This window comes from Haliotis cracherodii, unplaced genomic scaffold (genome assembly GCF_022045235.1).
Source record: "Haliotis cracherodii isolate W230 unplaced genomic scaffold, xgHalCrac1.p SCAF_7, whole genome shotgun sequence".
NCBI classification, from domain to species: Eukaryota; Metazoa; Mollusca; class Gastropoda; order Lepetellida; family Haliotidae; genus Haliotis; species Haliotis cracherodii.
This window is the reverse complement of record NW_027266330.1, coordinates 57,230,761-57,246,736: the sequence shown is the minus strand read 5'-3', so window position 1 is coordinate 57,246,736 and position 15,976 is coordinate 57,230,761. Positions and strand designations below refer to the sequence as shown.

Here is a 15,976-nt window from a genome sequence, read left to right as displayed (position 1 = left end):
ACAACAATCGTACAAGATGGTCACAAGAGGGCATACTATCCCACAGACACACAGCTGCAGATGAAATACATGCATTACTAATACAATACTAATCATGCTAATCTAGGGCTGTAACCATTCAACCATACCCATGATTCGCTATAAATAGAACAGGGACTAATAGAGTTACCTCCCATAATGCCAGAAGTAGTGAGTAGGTGAGTGGGGTTTAACACCGCTTTTAACAGTATTCCAGTTATATCACGGCGTGTCAGCTAAATGTGTGAGGAAAGCCCCAAGTGATGCAGGTCTCAGACGTTTGCCACTTCGGTCAAACCCACAAGCACGGGTATGGTGCCTAGAAACATAATCGGGCCGAACCCGGGATTCGAACCCACAATCATAGGTTTCTGGCGTGCCCAAGGGACGCAACTCTGCACAGCCAATCGTGGCGCCTTAGACGACTGGGCCACCCGTGCCCCCAATGGCAGAAGTAGCATGGCGCCACCTGTAAGCATGGCAGAACACAAGGACACGCCGACTAACTGTAACATTTAATAACCATCTCTTCATTTAAAACTCTTTTGTTCTTGTGGTTTTCTTTGAGATAACAATAAACAAATTTTGAACGAGGCTTTAGTGCTGTATTTCAGTGATTTCATCATTTCTTACTATTTGATGTGGTGTACCATAATATCAGGTATTGTCAGTCCATATCTTGATATGAATCGTATCGCAAGATACCAGGTGATACTCAACAGCGTTAGAAATTGGCCCTAGTCCTATAGTCCTTGACAAACTGCTCAATAGTTAAGGTATCATAAGGACTAGTAGAAATTTGCCATTTTTAAGGGTTTTCCTATATGTTATAATTATAAGGACTAGTGGACTGAATATGTTAGTTTCTACCCCTGCTCAACTCTAATTGCCTCCTCCACTGCCACTGTTATACCACAGTGGAACAACATAATATCAGCTACCGTATTCAACGTAATAAGCGCCCCGTTCTAATAAGCGCCCACAGCGATATTTGCTGATATATTGGTAAGTGAACAATCCCAATTGGCACGCTTCCGATTGATCAATGTACACAAGACTTATTTTTTCGCGTATTATACGGACTCGTGTGTCATATGCACCCTTAATTATGGGCAATTAAATTCTGGAAATATATATCTGTCGTACATAAACATTTCAGGCTGTCAGCATAAACCACAAAATTTATCTTTTTCACCAAAATAATATTCTAATAAGAGCCCCCTGTTTCTAATTTTGAGAGCGCCCTGGGCGCCTATTACGTCGAATAAGGTAATTCAGGTACAGTCACAATCAGCCAGGTATTGGAGCAGGGATGGAAAATAGCAGTTTTGTTAATGTTTAAAGATATCCAATGGCAACTAGAATTCAGTTTAAACATATTTACTTTCACAAAAATGTGAAAATGGATTGTAAACGAGCGAAGCGCTTATGTCAATACCACTCCATTACACATAGGACATATTACAATAAATACATCAATGAAGGTTAGATGTAACAAATGAATGGTACATGCCAAGCTAGATGTGTATATATAATAAATCTATTTGCAGTTTATATTAACAATTCATTTAACTGAAAATCTGCCAGTTTTTAATATGAAATTTTGAATAGAATCTAATGTTTGGATTTGCTCTTCCTTACTCTAATACGAATTTCTGCATAGCACTGTTTGTAAAGAATAACCATGTTGGTAAAAATACATTTCATTTCGAAGAACATAGTAATTTGTACACAAAAAAGAAGTGTAGAGCATCTTTGATATGATATCCACACGAACAAGTTTTTGTATCCAAGACATAGCTATCATACTGATCTGTGTTAAGATCGCTGCATCCAAGCCTGAGGCAACTGTGAATAGTTTAGAGTACAATTTCGGGCTAGTAGACATTCCTGGCTAATTTCCTTGTTGGAGGACTGTGACATCATAGGAAACTAACATTTTTGGTCCACTAGTCCTTATAATGATAATATATAGCAAAACCCATAAAAATGACAAATATCTTCTAGTCCTTATGATACCTTAACTATTGGGCAGATTTGCAAGGACTTTAGGACTAGTGCCAATTTCTAACCCTGGAATAATTCATCATATCACCACACAGTGAGATATACATTGTCAGTGGACGAATATCAAGCGTGAAAGTCAAGGAGTCTTGTCTGAACACTTATGTTAACATAAGATATAAAAGGGTACCTTGATTCAAATACTATAGCAGCAAACCTCAAGGACCACAGAGATCCCCTTGATTTTGAACACTGCATTGTACAACAATAGCATGAAATAAAGCTAGGAGTACTACGGTTAGCTGCGAAACCATTGCTATGTTCCACTCCGCATTTACTGCCATTCCCGCCTTCAGAACGTTCTACTACAGTCAACCAGAGGGCCCAAGGCATATAATCCATGATATTCTGAATTTACACTCTGATGAAGATTGTTCAAATATTCATCAGACTTCAGAAAAGTCTGAGTGTTATGAAGACATTAATCATAGCTTAACAGGGTTAGAAACTGACAGTTTTTGTCCACTAGTCCTTATAATGATAACATATAGCAAAATCCTTAAAATGGGCCAATTTCTACTAGTCCTTAGGATACCTTTACTATTGGGCAGTTTGGTAAGGACTACAGGACTAGTGCTAATTTCTAACGCTGAGCTATGTACAGTTTATGATTAGTAGAAAAAGCAGAGCAGTATTAAGCTACGTCTTCACAGCTATACCAGGGTCACAATCCTTACACAAAAGACATCAATCAAAACATTCTTTCCCCCTCCATGTTACTCCTAAAATCTGAAATCCCACACAAGCCAAACACTGTACTCATGATTTCCCCTAGAACTCACAGCCTCCGGTATCTCAGCCTCCTGCGAATCTGCAACATGGCTGTTACTACAAGGAACACGACAAGATGGTATTCATCCATATGTCCACTCTAGGTCACCGCTCCACGTAACCCCTTTACATAAGTTCTCCAAATCGTCATGACTAACAAACTCATCAATCTGATCGCGTCAACTTGTCTCCCTCTTAATGACTGGCTAGGGAGCTGGAGGCTAGAGCCTCAATCAGCCCCTCAATGACACGAGGCCCGAGGCAGTTCTCTGTATTAGGATGTTACTTGTCACTTGTGCTTTACAGTAGCATCACCGATCACATGCAGTCTTTTATGACATATAAATGCCCCTCACCTATCATGTGCTCTTTGTTGTGGTATATCAAGGTGTCACACAATGACACATGTTAAGACAGTGTTGTAGCAATGTAGTTGTAACACTACTGTAAAAAGGGAATTTTTTGCGACCGTTTTATTATTGCAAGTTTTGCGAACGAGACTCAATCGAAAAAATTAAAAACGCAAAAATAGGTATAACTAATACATACATACTTTATTCATTGCAACACGTCATCAAATGTTGAAATCATCAACCAGAACCACAAGTTACTCAGTAAGTTAAAAACACAAATGAATGCAGAATGGTCAGACAATACATCACAAATGACAGTGTAAACAGACCAAATAGTATCACTGTTGCCTCACAGTAATCCTGCCTTCTTCCAACCTCGCTTGATTGCGTCAGTGTCCTTTGCAATTTTGTCCACACAGGAAACAAGCCATCTTGCGTGTACCGTTATGTATCTCCAAATTGTCACAATTTGTGAGTGACGAACTTTCATTCAAATCCTTCTTATATAGTTTGCATTCAAACTCAGTCATGACACTGAGTTGAGTCAAATATCGTATTTGATCATCTCAACACGGCAACTCGCAAAAATATCTCGTCGCAGTATTGTCTTTGGTCTGGTATTCGCAATATTTTAACGGCGCAGAAATATAGCTGTTTACAGTATACCGTAAGTGCCCCTGACTCCTAGCTCCAGGGTGCTAGTCTCAGACCACTATGCTGAGAACAAGCATACATAGTCCGCATAAACGAGTAGTATCTGAGGGCTTAATTCTGATCCAGTTCTAAATGCTTCCATTTGCGACAAATTGGAACTGAATAAAACTGGGTCCATGGTTAGAACTAAACTTCAAAGCTTTACTAGCTCGGGTAAAGACAAAATGCCTTTGTATTAAGTTGTGATGTTAAAACAATGTGGAAATGTGGAAATCTGTACTTGCCCAAAAGAATTTGTACTAGCCCCAGGCTAGCGGGCAAGTGTTCAGTTCTAACCCTGCTTGTTCAAGCAGGAATAGCTACAAACTTTGAAGACAAGTGGAAAATGGTTAACATTAGTCCTTAGGACTAAGTCTTAAAAAAGAGGAATTTCTAAGGCTGATTGTAGTATTTTGGGGGACGTAGTGTGACTACCCTCAACAAATCTGCAGCCCCATTCATGCATTCAAATCCCAAATTTGATTGAAACCTTAACTGTCAGCCTGTTACATGGCTCAACTTCTCACAACAGTAACAGGTAGGGCTGTGACGAGTACCTTGGGTACTCGGGTCGGGTGGGTACTGAGTTGGACCCGGGTTCCCACAGGACTACCCGGACCCGTGATTAGTCATGTGATTATATTGTTTAATTGTAAAAGTTATCTAGAACTCTATGGTTACACTATAAATGACAAATGTTAGCATTTCTTTCGGACTATGCACACATTCCTTCTGACTTTATATGTTTGAATAAAGATAAAAATTCAGACAACTTCAACTTATGCATGACCAGATCATTTTATATGTGTATCTAAATACATTTTGCCATGGGTAGGATCAAACTTTTCCCAATCGGACATTTTGTACCTATCTCTTGAGACCTACAGCAGGTACCCAGGTAGGGTAGGGTAATAGTGGGGTGGGTACCCGGGTAGTACATTTGGACCCGTTCCAGCCCAGCCTCTTCCACCCAGCCCTTACTGCAATGCTATAGCCCTAATGTAGCAAGTCTAGATTTTCCATAGATTCCACATATTTCTATAAATATTACTGTATTCAACATAATAAGTGCCCAGGGCACTCTCAAAATTAGAAATAGGGGGCTCTTATTGGAATACTATTTTGGTGAAAAACAGAGTTGAAAGATAAATTTCATGGTTTATGCTGACACCCTGAAATGTTTATATGCGACAGATATGTTTTTCCAGAATTTAATTGCCCATAATTAAGGGTGCATATAACACACGAGTGCGTATTATACACGAATAAATAAGTCTTGTGTACATTGATCAATCGGAAGGGGTGCTAATGTGGATTGTTCACTAGCCAATATATTAGCAAATATCGCCGTTGGCGCTTATTAGAGCGTGGCACTTATTACGTCGAATACAGCATGTATTTTCAGAAACTAAGCGTTAGTCTGACAGTATAATGTACTTACCCAGTTTCAACCTTCACCTGGAGATTAAGGTTTTCTTCCTTCAACTTCTCTGCCTCAACTTGTAGTTGAACATTACGGAACTTGAGTGAAGACGCGATCTCTACAAGCTTGTTATCTGAGGGAGTAAACAAACATGCAATATGTCAAAGCTAGCGCGAAACATAAAAACCTGTTGTTGATTTATCCATCAGTCAAGGTTCAGTGACAATCACATACTGGTTCATGGATCAGTATGTACTCAATCTTCTTTCTCAGCAATGGTTGGTTGATGGTTGGTTTGTTGTTTTACGCCGCACTCAGCATTATTCCAGCTATATAACGGCATAAACCACGATATCTTTCAACTGTGTTGTTTTTTCCCCCACCAAAATAATATTCTAATAAGAGCCCCCTATTTATAATTTTCGGTACATGTAATCACCACAGGTTCAGGAACAGTTTCGGAAATCTCTCATGTCCTGTTTATCATGTCGGCCACTTTGACGTCCAGTATTTTATGTAAATGTAAAAAAAAAAAAAGAAAGAAATTTGACTATCACTTTGTGTGAGTTCAAGTGAAAGAAAAATCTTAAATGTCACAGTGTCGGCCTACATTTGATAACTTTATGGGATCACGGTGCAACCTGGTTTTGTTTGGTGCAACTTGGTTTTAATGTCAACATGCACCTGGTGCAAGTTAATTCAAGTTCCTTAAATCGAGAACAGAGGTGTACAGAGGATGTCAGGTAAAGAAGGTTTTGGCATGTGATCCTTATCAGGCGAAGTTAAGCAACACTGGTCACAGGAAGTCCGTGGATGAGTCCATTGCTGAGAGACCCGTGAAGATCCGGCGTAGAATAGGTTTTCAGCAACCCATGCTTGCCGTAAAAGGCGATTATGCTTGTCGTAAAAGGCGACTAACGGGATCGGGTAGTCAGGCTCGCTGACTTGGTTCATGCATGTCATCTATCCAATTTGTGTGGATTGATGCTCATGATGTCAATCACTTGATTGTCTGGTCCAGACTTGATTATTTACAGACCGCCATCATATAGCTGGAATATTGCTGAGTGAGGCGTTAAACAACAAACAAACAAACAAACAAACAAACAAACAAACACAAGGCAGTAGTCTGTGACAATAGACACCAGACTGAAGCCCAAGTCTGGTAATATTCCTTTCAGTCAAGTAAGCATTGCTAATAAAAGTCCATAAAGGAATACTAACATCCACTGAAAATGATGTCAGGTGACAGGTTCGGGCTAGGAGACTCAAAAGCTTTTGGCATAGACTGACATTATAACACATCTGTGCCAATTTTTTTTTTGAGTCTTGTAGCTGTAACTGCTCTCGGCATTAATTCTTATGATCATCATATGTTGTATTATTAGCAAAGCTTACAGGACAGACCTGAATTTTACTAATTTCGGGCTCCACATTAGTGGATAAAATCGCAGACTGCATTCAAAAGAATACCTGATTCTTTCACACTGCAGACATGACAGATAAACTATTGCATGTATAGATATGACAGAATTGTGGGTGTTTTATAACGTCTTTTGAGAAGCATATGCTGCTTTCAAAACTGAAAAATCTGAAGACATTTCAGCCAAATTAGTGCCATTTTGACAGGCATACTGGGGCTGTTTAATGCGGTTCCAGTTTATTCTGATGCCAAAAGAATGAGTATTGAAGTGAGAACTGTTTCAAACTCTACTGTACATGTGTGACTTGTAACTGTAAGCATAAATACCCCTCGGTAGTCACGCTCAAATCGATAACACTTTCACTGACATTTTATTTCTATCACTGAACATCATTCTTATATAGGCCTATTCACTGTGATGTCAATGATTCTTTCTGTACAGTCGAGCTGGCAAAGTAACTGATTTAACATACAAGCTTAGTGTATGGGTCCGCCCTTAAATCAGTGAACCATCCAACTGACCACAAGTCAGTCAGCCTTATCATTTGCCAGACTGTGATGAAAACAATATTTTATCGTCTGCAAGGGGAGGTGTCAAAACTATCTTCCGCATTCGCAAGAAAGGCTAAATCTTTGTTTGTGAGCAAGTACTTATATTCAAAATTGGCTACAGCTATGTTTGACTCACGTGCTTGAATTAGGCCTACATATGCTTGGGTTTGTTTCTTATTTCGACCTTGCAATTGAATCAAAATATTTCCTTTCCAGTCTTTAGCTCTGTGAGCCGCCATCTTGAAACCAAGCAAAGCTATGTAATCAACATTAGTTTCGTATCCTTGTATTTGGCTATATATCTGTCATGTTCGTTTAGATCTAGATCTCAATGATTTAAACCACGTCAAGTGAAAATAGATATATGTAGGGGTATATGAACTATATGACAAATTGTGAATTTGTTGTTTCGTCAGTCAGTGTTTGTTTGTTGTTTAGACCACACTCAGCAATATTCCAGCTATATGTCGGCGGTCTGTAAATAATCGAGTCCGGACCAGACAATCCAGTCATTGATATCATGAGCACAGATCTACGATGATGGGAAACGATGACATGCATCAACCAAGCCAGGAAGCATGACCACCCAATCCCGTTAGTCACCTCTTATAAGTTTAGGAGCCTCTTGTAAACGGCGAGCATCTTGGGTGCTGAATACCTGTTCTAACCCGGATCTTCACGGGTTACACAGACAGTGCAGATGTTTGGTTAAAACTAGGACTGGTACGGGTAACTCGGCTACTCGGGTGGGTGGGTCCAGAGTAGGACCCGGGTACCCCCAGGACTACCCGGAGCCGTGGTTAGTCATGTGATGTATAGAAAATCTCACCCGAGTGTCTTTTGATATCAAATATATCAACACGAGTTAATGAAAGTGGGAAAACTCCGAGGCTTGCCGAGGATTTTTTCCACTTTTATCAACGAGTTTTGGTATATTTGATATCAAAAGACACGAGGGTGAGATTTTATTTATCATCCAACACCATTCTTCCAACTTTAGCAGTTTGTAGACAGGAATAAGCAGTGTCTTAGTGTAAAAAATACTGCATACAGCTTCAGTAGCAGAACCATTAGTTATGTCATTTGATTGTGACGTCATGGTAGCCAATGACGTCACAATGGTCTACAAAGCATTGTGATGCAATTTCATTGCAGCAATATCTACAGTGTAGATATCGCTTGATCTCACCCAAGCGATATACTGTGGGAGCCAGTTTTAGATGATAAATATTGTTTAATGACAAAAACTCACTAGATCTATATAGCTCAGTGGTTACACTACGTGTCGCTAATGTTCGCATTTCTTTCTGACTATACACACATTCCTTTTGACTTGCATATGTTTCAGTAAAGATAACGCTTCAGTCAACTTCTCATTGTTTGATACATGTATCTAAATAGTTTTGGCCAGGGATGCGGTAAAACAATTCCCAATCAGACATTTTGTTCCCAACACTTGAGACCTTCAGTGGGTACCTGGGTAGGGTCGGGTAATAGGGGGTCGGATACCCGGGTAGTAAATTTGAACTCGTCCCAGCCCTAGTTAAAACGTTATCTTAATTAGTGAGTGAGTGAATATCACGGCGGGGGACATAACAAATGGGCTTCACACATTGTACCCATGTGGGAAATCGAACCCGGGTCTTCGTCGTGACTTATCTTAATTAGGTCAAATTTGGATAATATATAACTAATAGAGTGTACTCCCATGAAAATCGCAAAAAGGATGTGAAAATGAAGTAATTTTATAGATCTACTCCTTTCCGAAGGTATTCCACTGCATATAGTTCCGTCCTGTTTACAGCCGCTGCCTGCCATGGACCAACAGTGAGTGAGTGAGTTGGGTTTAACGCCGCTTTTAACAGTATTCCAGTCATATCACGGCGTGTCAGCTTAATGTGGGAGGAAAGCTCGAAGTGATGCAGGTCTCAGACGTTTACCACTTCCGTGAAACCCACGAGCACGGGTATGGTGCTGACAAGCCTAGAGACATAATCGGGGCGAACCGGGATTCCAACCCACAATCATAGGTTTCTGGCGTCACCAAGGGACGCAACTCTGTACAGCGAATTGCGGAGCCTTAGACGACCGGGCCATCCGTGCCCCCTGGACCAACAGACAGCAGGTCAACTTTCACCAGATTGTATTTTTTTCAAGGGAATACTGTTAGTTATGGTGTTTTTAGTGGCCATATACGGCGTCATATTAGGTTAGCAGAACAATTTTGGGCGAGGCGTTCGGTACCAGAACTATTCACTTGTTTCATAAAATTGGATTTGTTTGTTTGTTGTTTAACGCCGCAATACTCCAGCTATATGACGGCGGTCTGTAAATAATGGAATCTGGACCACACAATCCAGTGATTGACAACATATGAGCATCGATCCGAGCAATTGGGATACGATGACATGCGTCAATAAAGTTAACGAGTCTGACCACCTGATCCCATTAGTCGCCTCTTACGACAAACATATAGTCGCCTCTTACGGCAAGCATGGGTTGCTGAATACCTATTCTACCCCGGATCTTCTCGGGCCATACAATTGGGATTACACGGGAGTGAGTTTAGTATACTAGGTTAATAAAATCACGAATAACAAAAGCCATCAGATACTGAACTGTTTAATTGTGAATAATGAACGAACACTGTACCTACGAGGGGTGTTTATTAAAGATTTCCCCTAAACCACTTACGGTTATCATATTTGGTTGAAATTTCACATGTGTAATGACACATGTATCTATGGGTTATGTCTGAATTTGCAGCACCGAACTATTAATCTTACCACTTTTACAGGTGTTATGATCGAGTAGGGTGTGACAATGGAGCCAGTAGAATACCGAGCAGTGATTAGATTTTTATATTTGAAAGGTCGCACATCAAAAGAAACTTCCGATGAAATAAAAGCAACTTATGGGGAGGATGTCCCATCATATGACGTTGTTAAACACACCATTTAGCGCAAGACGTCAAGATCAATGTTGGGACTGTGGGAAAAAACCACCCATGACAATTTGAACATGCATATGGTGTCTGCACGATGGATTCCCAGGTTACTCAAACCTTTCCAAAAGCAGGAACGAGTCAATTGCTAAAAAGGATCTTTTGGACATGTGCCAAAAAAGCCCAGGCAAACTTTTTTGACAGACCTATCACACAGGATGAAACATGGGTCCATCACTATGATGCGATGCAATGGAAGCATGTGGAGTCACCACCCCCAAAGAAGGCACGTGTCCAACCCTCTGCAGGCAAGGTCATGCTCACAGTGTTTTGGGACCAGCACGGAGTAGTGATGATGGATTTCTTGGCAAAGGGTACCACAATTACAGGAGCTTATTATGCTTCACTGCTGCGGAAATTGCGGGACGCTATCAAGCTTAAGAGGTGTGGCATGCTGACCAAGGGTGTCCGTCTCCTGCAAGACAATGCTCCAGTACACAACTCTCATGTTGCCCAGACAGAAGTGCGGTCCTGTGGCTATGAAATACTTCCACATCCTCCTTACTCTCCTGACCTTGCGCCATCTGACTTCCACCTCTTTCCAACCATGAAGTCATTTTTGAATGGAAAACGTTTCACAGATGATGAAACACTGATTTCTGAAGTCAAGTCCTGGTTTGAGACGCAAAATGAGGCCTTTTACAAGCGAGGTCTCCATAGTTGCATAAAACGATGGGAGAAGTGTGTAACTCTTGGTGGTTCCTATGTGGAGAAAGACTAATACCTATGCCAAGTTTCATTCCACAAGGTTTATCGGAAGTGGGTCAGGGGAAATCTTTAATGAACACCCCTCGTACATTTGAACGAAGACCATTTGTTTTACCTTGGAAACCAAAATTCTGAAAAGTCGCGAATAGCAAAAGACACAGTTTAGTCTGATTTTTATGCAAATTTTCCCAATTAATGTTGAACAACCTATATGTTACGCTCCGGATTTGAATCCAACATTCATTTCTACACGAGTCCGACTGCCTTGGAAAAGCTGAAGTAAGAAGAAAAAATATACACTTTATGGTCCGGAAGCAAGAAATTGTCAGTGAGTCCCGTACATGATTTCAAGCCGTGGTACATTTCACGAAAGGAACGTTTTCCATTGTTTCGTCAATAGTCACTGATGCGTACGTATAATATTTTAAATAGTTGTCTTGTAAAAGTTGACGTGTCTGTGAAGAGAAACGCTATTGCACAGTGGCATGTAAATAATCGGACATGGTCTGCAACCAGTGGTTGATAGCATGAACAGCAACCCAGGAAGTCGCATACGAAAACATACATTCAGTGAGGCTACGCATTGAGACCAACCTTTAGTAATATAATTTATCCCAACCAAACTATGCCCCGTGGGGACTCCAGGCTATTAGAGGTCCTCGATAAGCTATACCCCGTGGGGACTCCAGGCTATTAAAGGTCCCCGACAAGCTATACCCCGTGGGGACTTCAGACCATTAGAGGTCCCCGACAAGCTATACCCCTTGGGGACTCCAGACTATTAGAGGTCCCCGACAACCTATATCCCGTGGGGATTCCAGGCTATTAAAGGTCCCCGGCAACCTATATCCCGTGGGGATTCCAGGTTATTATAGGTCCCCAGCAATCTATACCCTGTGAGTATTCCAGGCTATCATAGGTCCCCAGCAACCTATACCTCGTGGGGATTCCAGGCTATTATAGGTCCCCGACAATCAATACCCCGTGGGGATTCCAGGCTATTATAAGTCCCCGACAACCTATACCCTGTGAGTATTCCAGGCTATTTTAGGTCCCCAGCAACCTATATCCCGTGGGGATTCCAGGCTATTATAGGTCCCCGACAATCAATACCCCGTGGGGATTCCAGGCTATTATAGGTCCCCGACAACCTATACCCTGTGAGTATTCCAGGCTATTTTAGGTCCCCAGCAACCTATATCCCGTGGGGATTCCAGGCTATTATAGGTCCCCGACAACCTATACCCTGTGAGTATTCCAGGCTATTATAGGTCCCCAGCAACCTATACCCCGTGGGGATTCCAGGCTATTATAGGTCCCCAGCAACCTATACCCAGTGGGGATTCAAGGTTATTAAAGGTCTCCGTCACCCTATACCCAGTGGGGATCCAAGGTTATTAAAGGTCTCCGTCACCCTATACCCAGTGGGGATTCCAGGTTATTAAAGGTCTCCGTCAACCACGTGGGGATTCAAGGTTATTAAAGGTCCCCGGCAACCTAGGGCCCCAGCAACCTACCCCGTTGGGATTCTAGGTTATTAAAGGTCTCCGTCAACCTATACCCCGTGGGGATTCAAGGTAATTAAAGGGCCCCAGCAACTAGGGCCCCAGCAACCTACCCCGTTAGGATTCTAGGTTATTAAAGGTCTCCGTCACCCTATACTCAGTGGGGATTCTAGGTTATTAAAGGTCTCCGTCAACCACGTGGGGATTCAAGGTTATTAAAGGTCCCCGGCAACCTACGGCCCCAGCAACCTACACCGTTGTGATTCTAGGTTATTAAAGGTCTCCGTCAACCTATACCCCGTGGGGATTCAAGGTTATTAAAGGTCTCCGTCAACCTATATCCCGTGGGGATTCCAGGCTATTAAAGGTCCCCGGCAACCTATATCCCGTGGGGATTCCAGGTTATTATAGGTCCCCAGCAATCTATACCCTGTGAGTATTCCAGGCTATCATAGGTCCCCAGCAACCTATACCTCGTGGGGATTCCAGGCTATTATAGGTCCCCGACAATCAATACCCCGTGGGGATTCCAGGCTATTATAAGTCCCCGACAACCTATACCCTGTGAGTATTCCAGGCTATTTTAGGTCCCCAGCAACCTATATCCCGTGGGGATTCCAGGCTATTATAGGTCCCCGACAATCAATACCCCGTGGGGATTCCAGGCTATTATAGGTCCCCGACAACCTATACCCTGTGAGTATTCCAGGCTATTTTAGGTCCCCAGCAACCTATATCCCGTGGGGATTCCAGGCTATTATAGGTCCCCGACAACCTATACCCTGTGAGTATTCCAGGCTATTATAGGTCCCCAGCAACCTATACCCCGTGGGGATTCCAGGCTATTATAGGTCCCCAGCAACCTATACCCAGTGGGGATTCAAGGTTATTAAAGGTCTCCGTCACCCTATACCCAGTGGGGATCCAAGGTTATTAAAGGTCTCCGTCACCCTATACCCAGTGGGGATTCCAGGTTATTAAAGGTCTCCGTCAACCACGTGGGGATTCAAGGTTATTAAAGGTCCCCGGCAACCTAGGGCCCCAGCAACCTACCCCGTTGGGATTCTAGGTTATTAAAGGTCTCCGTCAACCTATACCCCGTGGGGATTCAAGGTTATTAAAGGGCCCCAGCAACTAGGGCCCCAGCAACCTACCCCGTTAGGATTCTAGGTTATTAAAGGTCTCCGTCACCCTATACTCAGTGGGGATTCTAGGTTATTAAAGGTCTCCGTCAACCACGTGGGGATTCAAGGTTATTAAAGGTCCCCGGCAACCTAGGGCCCCAGCAACCTACACCGTTGTGATTCTAGGTTATTAAAGGTCTCCGTCAACCTATACCCCGTGGGGATTCAAGGTAATTAAAGGGCCCCAGCAACTAGGGCCCCAGCAACCTACACCTTTGGGATTCTAGGTTATTAAAGGTCTCCGTCAACCTAAACCCCGTGGGGATTCTAGGTTATTAAAGGTCTCCGTCAACCTATACCCCGTGGGGATTCAAGGTTATTAAAGGTCTCCGTCAACCTATACCCCGTGGGGATTCAAGGTTATTAAAGGTCTCCGTCAACCTATACCCCGTGGGGATTCTAGGTTATTAAAGGTCTCCGTCAACCTATACCCCGTGGGAATTCTAGGTTATTAAAGGTCTCCGTCAACCTGTAGCCTGCAACCTCGGGGTATCGCGGTACTTGTCATGTACGCTAAACGGAACAAAATGCCCTCACTAACCTTTATGATTATTCGTGTTCTCTATATCAGATGTCATTTATTCTATCTAACAATGCATATTTTACTGATAAAAATTCATTTTTACATTACTAGCGTCGAGTAAAAGCCGGGCCTGGCGCTCAATTTGACAAGGGAGATAACTCCTTCGTATCGCGGTACAGTGAAAAGTTGTGTATGGAGCTCCAAATTGGGCAAAAACAGGAAATAATTCTGCCAACCACTAAGTACATTGTGTATGAGGATGCCACACTTCAGTGATTCGTCCAGACACAAGTTAAATTCTGCATGCGTTATCAGCAATGGGCATTCAATGCATAGTTACCGGACAGTAAGAAAAAAATATTTTTAAAAATCAACAACAAAATATCAGAAATTATATTTTAAGATTTTTGTTTAAAATGGATGACAATAATTTGTAAAAAAAAAATGTAAAAAAAATGTTAAAGGTTAACAATACATACATACATACATACATACATACATACATACATGGCATTATGGCCCTAATAGGTTCTGGCCACAGAGCGGGAAAAAATGCACGGACTTCGTAACTTCCGTTACTCTATAAGTCGCCATGAAGCTACAGTTATAGACAATGAGAAGTAACTTCCGATTATTTTTTTTCCGTTCTCCCGGTGTACGCCAGGATTTCTGCTCATCCCCTTGCTGTTTCCTGGTTTTTTTTGTAAGAGGCGACTAACGGGATTGAGTGGTCAGACTCGCTGTCTTGGTTGATGCATGTAATTTCTCCCAATCGCGTAGATCGATGCTCATGATGTCAATCACTGGATTGTATGGTCCAGCCTTGATTATTAACAGACCCCGTTATATAGCATTATATTTTATTAGTCGAGTTAATGTCTTCCTTTGAGAGGAGATGCTTAAGCTGATATTGATTTTGTTTGCGGGTGATTTAAATTTAGTAGCAGATACTACGTTGAGGCTGCAAAAGACAAGACTTATTACATACCAGTACATACTCAATAACGTGAAAAATGGAAATTGATGTTGATATAGGCATATATTTGTATTATTGTTTGTTTTTTGTTTCACGTCGCACTCATCTATATGACGGCTGTCTGTAAGTAATCGAGTCTGGACCAGACAATCCATGATTGAAAGTCATAATGAGCATCGATCCACGCAATTGGGATACGATGACATGCATCAACCAAGTCAGCGAGCCTGACCTCCAAATCCCATTAGTCGCCATTGTAGTCGCCTTTTACGACAAGCATGGGTAGCTGAAGACCTATTATACCCCGGATCTTACGTAGGAGTATAACAATCTATCCAACTTTCAATGTATCGCACATGTTTGCTCTATGAATGTACTTTATCGACGCGAGCCTGACCACCAAAATATTAAAATATAATTTAAATTGCGAGTCCTGGGACGCAATAAAACTATGGCTGTTTGAATCGATCAAAATAGCAGACCATGTCACAGATCTGTTCTTCACCTAAGTTCAGGCTGATAACGTGAAACAAAGCAGTCAGCTCACTGAAGTTACCGATAAGAAAATACAATATATCCCGCGACCCCATTTCACCTCACGTCAAAAACATATAGACTCCCACACCAGCGTTGTATGTTAAAGGAGACATGTGAAAGAGCCACCCATAGTGGATAACACATGTTAGGGGGGTGCCTTTAAGGTTCTGCAATTGTGTGGTTTTCGCAAGAGATGGGGATATACAGTTATATCTGATGGTATTATAATAAAGGCTAAATGG

General features: G+C 41.9%; 1 protein-coding gene across 1 annotated transcript in view; it reads right to left on the bottom strand.

Moving 5' to 3' along the window:
- LOC139447561 (autophagy-related protein 16-1-like) overlaps positions 1-7,572 on the bottom strand; it is a 34,995-nt gene extending 27,423 nt beyond the window's left edge. The window contains exons 1-2 of the mRNA XM_071228964.1: positions 7,434-7,572; positions 5,341-5,455 (exon numbers count right to left, since the gene is read on the bottom strand). Of these exons, the coding sequence (XP_071085065.1) occupies positions 5,341-5,455; positions 7,434-7,536 (218 nt within the window). The 5' untranslated portion in view covers positions 7,537-7,572. The remainder of the gene's footprint in view (positions 1-5,340; positions 5,456-7,433) is intronic.
- Between the last annotated feature and the right edge of the window lie 8,404 nt (positions 7,573-15,976).